Source organism: Austrofundulus limnaeus, unplaced genomic scaffold (assembly GCF_001266775.1).
Source record: "Austrofundulus limnaeus strain Quisiro unplaced genomic scaffold, Austrofundulus_limnaeus-1.0 Scaffold43, whole genome shotgun sequence".
In the NCBI taxonomy this organism is placed as follows: domain Eukaryota; kingdom Metazoa; phylum Chordata; class Actinopteri; order Cyprinodontiformes; family Rivulidae; genus Austrofundulus; species Austrofundulus limnaeus.
Window position 1 is genome coordinate 415,414 of NW_013952445.1, and position 8,319 is coordinate 423,732.

Here is an 8,319-nt window from a genome sequence, read left to right on the forward strand (position 1 = left end):
GACAAGAGACCTATTTCAAGAGGTTTAGAAACTGTCAAGATGAGAAGTAAATTGTTTTGAGGATTTTTACAATATATAGCTCTTTCATAAGCTGAAAATGTGACATAGTTACTTTATTTTAGTATAAAATTGAAATATAGGCTTGGAAAGCACATAATATTGCCCCTTTAAAGTAAAAAAAAAGGTACAAAAATGCTCCACTGTTCTTTTGTTTATAAATTATTCTGTGGTTATAGAGGGAAATAATAAAAATGGGGTTGATGGTTCTGCGGAAATGCCTGCATCTGATTTGTTGATATGGCTAAAAGCACTAACGTGCAAAAAAAATCAGCAGATTTGAAAGTCTGATAGCTGGAGTGATYTTTCAATTGCAGCAGGCGTGTCCAATCCTGGTCCTCKAGGGCCACTATMCTTCCTGGTTTAGAGGCTTCTCTGCTCCAACACACCTGATTTAAATATGTCTCGCGTAAGCAGGAGTCATATTGTTTTCGTAMTGTTTATTTTTTYATAMATTTTTTTCTCCTGAGATTTTTGKTCAACCGTAGCWCAAAAAYGGCTGCACCAATCAACATGAAATTTGGCAGAGCTGTAGATGAGTCTGACCTACACTGCGCCAGCCAACGGTTTTACGATAGACCCCATATTTGAGGAGRGGGCTCCTTTCAAAGTGGGGGTGTCTGGACATGCAAAAAATGCTTATAACTCAGAAACTGTTCAACATAAAAGCTTCAGATTTCTTTTGTTGTTTATCTCTGATGAAGCTCTATCCATCAGGCCCACCAATCAGTGCCCCCCACCCCTCCACCACCCCCAATTTATCTGAAAAAGGGGTATGGTTATAGCTCAAAAACTATTAAACATAGGAGCTTCAGATTTCTTTTGTTGTTTAGCTCTGATGAGGGGCTATCCATCAGATCAACCAATGCCACCCCCGAAAAACATTTCAAAAAAATAAATAAAATAAAAGACCCCCACCCAAACCACTACAATTTTGGGATGCACCTAGTAGAGTGACATTTATTAGGAATAAAGACTTCTGAGTTCTGGTGCATTTGTGCGTGCGGGGGTCATTGTGTTACCGCTATGCAGTGTCTAGTTCAATCACAGAATCAGGTGTGTTTAAGCAGGAAAACAAGTAAAACATGTAGGAAGGTGGCCCTCCAGGTCCAGAATTGGACACGTGCACAGTTCACAAGCAGACTGGGTCAGTAGTGGATCCCAGTGCTACTGGGATAAATGTGTTGCTTAACGCATCTAAACCAACTGAATGATCCTTGCCAAGCTCTCATTTCTTCTCTGAAACTCAGCAACTCTCCTGATGAGATATGAAGTTGGACTGAGAGAAGAGTGGTGCTAGAATCTGTGGCCACTTGTAGGGCTTATTTAAAGTTTTATAATATTTCAAACTGAAAACACTGACAAAGATAAGAACATTTGTCCCAATTTATTGGATGTCAGGGAAAATAAATGGCTGACTCTATTCTCGTAGTAAATCTTGTTTATAGTTCAGTCTCTTCTGTGAAATCTGTGTTTTTCCTGTTGGAATCAGAGCTGTTAAAAAAAAGCAGAATCAATTAATCTTGTCTCTACAAGATATTCATAATGAGTCGATGGTGTTAGAATGTTCTCACACAATCTTGCTTTGATGGGTTTTTCCTATTTCTTGCAAACTATATWACCAAGAAGATGCAGGCGCATTTAAAATCCACCTCATCAACGCCTCCTTATCTCGCTGACGCACATTTTAATTACTGCCATGGTGTAGAAGTTGTTACATGTCTGCCTAGTCCAATTATTTCTTCACTTTCCACAGTTGCATTATGTTACATCTATGGACGACGGTTTCACGGATTGATCAGATTTATTGATTTATACATGAAGCGGTTTTAATTTCAGCTGTTCCTGGAAATCGCTCTTCTTAGTTAGCAGATTTGATGGTTTAGATGTCAAGCACTTCAATTAAAAAATATTAATGATATTGTTATTTTAAATTTACATACTAATGACATTAATATTTCAGTTTAAAATATTAATGGCATTGCAGTACTTTATTAATCATAATGAAACARGTTATACCAGAGTTTTTTAAAAAAGGAGTTTGTTGTTTGTAACATCTTCAACTGCATTGTTTGAATGGTGATTACATTTGTAGACATTCACAGATGCACCATATTACTTTAAAACAATCTGGTAAATTAATGTAAAAGTGTATTGTAACAAATGTAATTCCTACAGAATGTATTGTTTTGCTGTTATTCAACAGTGTTAATTGGTTTCAAATTGTTATCTGTTGTTTATAATAAATCAGACAGTTTTCTGCAGGAGCTGTTTTGACATCACATAGTGGTTGAACACAGGTGTTACCAGTGATTTTACCAAAGGATCAGTTTTATATATGTAGTAAATCTTAAAGAGCCAGCTGTGTTTATTTAGTAATTTATGTCTAAGCTGCTGTGAAAATGGTTTCTTGGTCATTAACTTGAAACAGACAATAGTTTAGCATCTTGTACATCTGTGGGGAGATGCTGCTTGAATATATTTGAGAGAGAGAGGCTCAAAGAAAACTTGTTCAAAAAAGAATGTCATAAACAATTTGAAGTATTTAGTCKTTGACAAAGATGTATGTTATAGATTTATAGTTTTTTTTTTATCTTGAAGTGCTTTACTACCAAAGACTGATAAGCTGCAGATCCAATAAATATCTGAATCCAATACACTCCAACTCAAAAAGCAAAACGTTTCTTCAAGTCATTGCGGTGTCATTACCTTCAATGGTCTAAATCTATTTAACTGTTAAAATCGATGATTACATCTGTAAACTTTCACCACTTTTTTTTATTATATTGTCCAATCAAATTTCAAAATGTACTTCTCTAACACCACATTTTGTATCACAGTATACTAAAATTTACGACACCAACAAGATCAGTATTATAAGAACACGCTTTACTCTAAACTGGAGTTTGGTTCAATTGTAACATCTTTATTTACAATCTGCAGTGTTTCCCAAAGTTGGGGTCGGGACCCAAAGTGGGGTCCCGAAACATCAAGGTGGGGTCCTGAAAAGATTTTYGGAATTAATTACATTTTTTGCCTTAGTTGTTACAAAGGAGTGAGGTTAGTGTATTTAAAATGGATAAATGTCGTATAAAATATATTGTTACTATGCCCATGTTTTGTTGACCTGATACAAATGTTTATCATCCAGAAATAGTCGGGGGCTCAGGTCTCTGTTACTGTTATTTTGTGGGTCAAAAGCTGAAAAGTTTGGGAACCACTGCACTTTGGTTCCCAAAGTTGGGCTTGGGACCCAATTATGGGTCATGAAGCACNCTGCACTTTGGTTCCCAAAGTTGGGCTTGGGACCCAATTATGGGTCATGAAGCACCTTGGATAATCTCCAGAAATCAATTTAAAGGGTAATAAAATAATTGTTGATGTAATATTTTCCCTATAACTATTACCAAAACACCAAATAAGTATAAATAAGTATTTATATTTGTGTACAAGCTGTTTAGATTGTCAAAAACCTGTGTTTTTGGGCTTGTTAATGAAGTTCGTGTACTCAGACCAGTAATATTTGGGGTCACAAGTTTTTGCCGTGTTTATTTTGTGGGTCAGAAGATAAAAAGTTTGGGAACCACTGATCTATAGCAGTGGTTCTAAAAACTTTATACCAAGTACCACCTCCAAAAATATCAGGCTGTCCAGGAACAACCATACTGACATTAAATAAAGRACAACATGTTAGATTTATGTATATTTCTGGCAYAAACAAGCAAACTGGCAAAACTTGCATTCCTTGATGTTAGTTTGAATGGTGCAAGTTAAGATCTGATGGTTTCATGCTGATACTGCTGTGGATCAGTGGTTAGAGCAGTTGTCCTCYAAGGGAGTCAGAGGTTTGATTCCTGGTAKTATACAGTCTTATGTCAAAGACAATGAACCCCTTACTGCCTGATATGCCACTGGTGCATGAATGTGACCTAACAAACTGAAAAAGGTGCTATACAAAGGCTGTCTATTTACCACTCCATGCATTCATTTATCATATACTTTGTATTCTCAGCTCTTTCTCTGCCCAACAACAACTGAATCTAATTTTGGGATTGAATATCTTCACTGTTTTGTGCCTTTTGGCATAGTTTAAGTAGCCACTAGCACACTGGTTTACAATTGTCCGTTAGTTTCCACAGGTGTTCACAAAACACTCCCTATGGAACTTTTGTTTTGAGTTTCCATTTGGAGCCAAGATTGTAATTTGCCTGATTCACTCCTAAACTACTTTTTGGCAAAGTCTGCTTTTTAGCTTTCCACRGATGAGCTTACTATGGTTAATTAACCCAATGCCTATCAGAAGAGTTGGAATGGACAAAGGGAGGGTGGGGGAGTGACTTAGAAGTTGTTTGGCTGGAATTCAGGGGGGCTTTAGGAATAGGCTGGACAGGTCCTGTTGWGTGGGGTGTAACTGGAAGAGGTTTAGGCTTTCGACTCACCAAAAAGTAATTATCGCAAAAATCCACATAGTATATGCAAAAATTGTATTCTGAGAATCTATGGTACTTGTGTCACAGTTTGGGACAGTGTTGTTTACCATCAAATGGCAGCGGTAGCATTAGCTAAGCTATTATTCTCCTGATTGAATACATGGAGTAACTAAACATTAATGCCTCCAAATACCCCCCAAAATCAGCAATGTTCCAGTCATTTTGTCTAATCGAGCATTCCCATATGGATAAAGGTTGATTGAATTGTGGCGACTACTGTATTAAAATTGAGCTGTGTCTTAATAAAAGACAAAAAGCAGCAGCACATCCTTTTTTATATTGACCCAAGAGGGTAAAAGGAGTTTTTATCTTGACTCACACATGCATTATTTTACACTGCAGATTTCCCCAGGCTTGGCTTAGTTTCAGACAGGAATGAGGTCACTTATGGTAAATGGATTTGTGATACCCAACCCATTAGATGATTTGTTTTTTTCCCCCCTTAAAGGTCTTTCAGGCTGTTTACACACTTCTTTATGTTAAGAAATGATTACTCAGCTTTAGCCTCATATCTCTATTTGTCTTGCCCACCTAATCAAAGTAATTGAAGTGATTTCTTATGATAATAGCATCTAATACTGATAAGTTATCCTGCCAAGTTTCCATATTCTAAGTCAGCGACTTTGATAGAAGAGCACATTAGTGAGGAATCAGATTCCTAAACAGGATTTTACCTTTTCTCATTTCTTCAGTTGAATTGTTTTAATTTTAAGGGTGTTTGTTAACTCATTTAAGTTCAAATAAGCATAATATATAGTGATAAATGAGCAGAATATAAGTGGTTTTTACATTTTCTGTTCCAGCACAAGAGAGAATTTTGCCTGCTGATGTTTTCTTTACTCTTTATTTAAGATAATGATAAAGCATTATGTTGTTGCAGATGGAGCAAAGCCATTGTGATAAGTGGATTCAATCACAGCGAGAGCCAGAAACAGGCAGACAGGGTAGGAGAAAGAGAAACAAATAACTTTCTTTTTTTTTTTTTTTTTACTGGAATGGTAGCTGGCCAGTTCAGCAGATGCTCTCCTCCAGCCAGAAAGCCCAACACAGTGGTGAGCCAGTGAGTTCTGTGTCACAGAGCTCTACTTCTGCTGTGCCATTGAATGCAGACAGATGGTTAATTGCTCCTCTGTGAAACTAAATATAGGCCTGTCTAAGTGTACGCTCCCAGGTCCACCTCTGACGTTCGTGGACATGTGTGACATTTAAATTTACAAAAGGCAAACTTTTCTTTTTCCCATTTTTTTTTTAAATCTAGGCATTCAGCCTCAACAGGCTCCCGGAGCTCCAACAAAAGAGGTTCTGCTCTAAAAGGATGATTAATTCAAAACTAGCACATAAAAGCTGTTCATATTAGCACCGCGACAGTGGAAAAAAACATGCAGACCTCTCATCAGTGCGTTGAAGGGGCACAACGTGAAATATACTAAATTATTCTGCTTTGTGTACCGCGGGGTCACAGTGGCAGATAAAAGCTTTTGCGATGGATAATGGGCCACTGGAAGCTGCAGCCTGAAACCAGACGGCGATGGAGAAGAGCGGTTGTCAAATATAGTGACCGATTTGTTGCGGTGACTTAAGCTGGGCGCAACCGAGACATGTCAGTGATACGTACAGCGACTTAACGCCGCCCAAATTGAAGCCGTTGGAAACATGAAAAACTCATCTTACCCGCTATGATGGGAGCCAAGCGGAAGATGTCTGAGAGCCGRCTATTGACGGGCTCATACGGGGAGTATTCCAGTAAATCATTACCTGCGGGGCAGAACAGATTGTCAGCAATGTGTGCCTAAAACTGTGTGTGTGCACTTGTTTTTCTGACTTCACAGGGTTCTGCAAAAAAAAACAACACCAAATTCTGAGGACATGGGTATAAAGTGATTTACGAGTTGGACTTGATTTTATGCTTAGGGGTTGAAGTTGGTTAGGTTCACAGTGAAAGTTTGATTAGACAATAAGAAACAATGGAATGTCTTATATCAAACTCCCGATTAAAAACAAGAACATATAGGTTCTATCTGCAAAAACATTATGAARGCAAACAGGTTTCAAATCCAGTAGATATTTCCTTTTCAATAATCATTGATGTAAGTGTTTACCCTGTGAATGTTATTGGCATATAATAATAATAATAATAATAATAATAATAATAATAATAATAATAATAATAATAATAATAATAATAATAATAAGTAACAAAACTACAAGTTCACTTTGAGATCTTTTTAGCAGATACATGCATCAGCCTGATGTTTTCTGCTGGTTTTGTGAATGAGAAAGGAATTTAAGAACAGGCTGCATCATGATGTGTGCCTCTCTAATGAATATGTTGCATTATGGGCTTAAAGCAGAGGCATTATAAGCAAGTAACTATTATGAATTAGATAATAGCGCATGCATTCACTCTGAAAACATGCTCTGGCTTGAAATCGGACAGATATGTTGATTCAAAGAAAAGGGTCACTTATATGACCGTATGATGCGTAACGTTGTCCCAGTTTTGTTGCTTRTATGAAATATTATTTTACTTTTAATATGGTGTTTTAGTTTCCAGGCTGAGTTATGAAATCCTTTCCAAAGTCCAACATGCTCCATGCCTCCACCTGACCTCATACCTTGCAAACTCTGAAATATGCTCCAGAAGATCCGCAGRCAGTTCTTCTCCTTCTTCATGCCTCTCCTGCACCTGCAGTTGTACAGGGAGCTCTGCTTCACGGCGTCCATGGCGCTGCGGCACTCGCCCTGCGCCTCGGGACCCGCCACCGCCGTGAAGTTGCTCTCCCTGCCCGCCACGCACTGCCTCATGGTCCTGTACTTGGTGCTGCAGGMGTACTCCTTGAGGCAGTGCTCGCTGGCCCTCACGCAGTCCAGCCGGGCGGGACGCGCCGCCGAGCCGCCGTCAGCCTTCGAGGTGAGCGCCGAATCTGCGCGTAACGACAACTTGGATGAGATGGATTTTTACGCACAGCCAAGAGCGCACGGAGACAACCTGAAATCAGCTGGTTCTGTTACAGACGTTATGCTGAAACACTTACCCAACATTGACAAAATAAAGACAAAGGTTAAAATCATCGCGCCCTTAGAGGTGGTCTTTCTGAGGTTAAAATGAAATAAAAGAAGTTGCGGGACGGGTCCGCTTTTCTTCTGGCTGCGCACAAAATGGGCTGAGGTGACGATTCATCCTGTAAGATCCAAACAGAGAGCAGACCTCCACCTCCAGCTTCAATCAGAACCACAGCAGAGACCAAACAGCAAGAAATCAGCGCCGAGGTTTCACTTCTCTCCACTCTTACTCCGTCTGCTCCGTCTGCTCGCGCGCGGGTGTGTGTTTACAGCCGACACAAACTGTTAGTTCAAAAAAAAAAACTTAAAAAAAAAAAATAAAATCGAAGAGAAGAACTCAACTTTCATGTTCGAACAGGCTCGATGCGAAAATGATTCATATCCAGTCAAAAGTGCTGAAAAACATCAAACGCTGTCCGAGCAGCAGGTGCGCACACGTCGGGACTGCCGTCCACTCCACTCTGAGGAGAAGGCGAGCTCGAGGAACGGCGCGCGGTGTGTGTGACGTCATACAGCTGCGCGCACAATTATCCCCGCGAGCTCATTAACAACAGGCAATAAACAAACGAACGGGAGGACACACGTTTAAAGATATTTTAGCACAACATTAACGCCATTCAAACCAACTATTAGCTCATTATGAACTACAGAACTGAACACATTTAAACTGCAACTATAAAGTTTTAAAGACGAACCGTTTACCAAAAGT

The 8,319-nt window shown here is 39.0% G+C and overlaps 1 protein-coding gene across 1 annotated transcript in view; it reads right to left on the reverse strand.

Annotated features, from left to right (window-relative positions):
* gfra1b (gdnf family receptor alpha 1b) overlaps nt 1-7,748 on the reverse strand; it is a gene marked incomplete at its 5' end in the record, with an annotated part of 27,477 nt that extends 19,729 nt beyond the window's left edge. Inside the window, 3 exon segments of the mRNA XM_014007592.1 lie at nt 6,219-6,302; nt 7,163-7,471; nt 7,583-7,748. Of these exon segments, the coding sequence (XP_013863046.1) occupies nt 6,219-6,302; nt 7,163-7,471; nt 7,583-7,619 (430 nt within the window).
* Between the last annotated feature and the right edge of the window lie 571 nt (nt 7,749-8,319).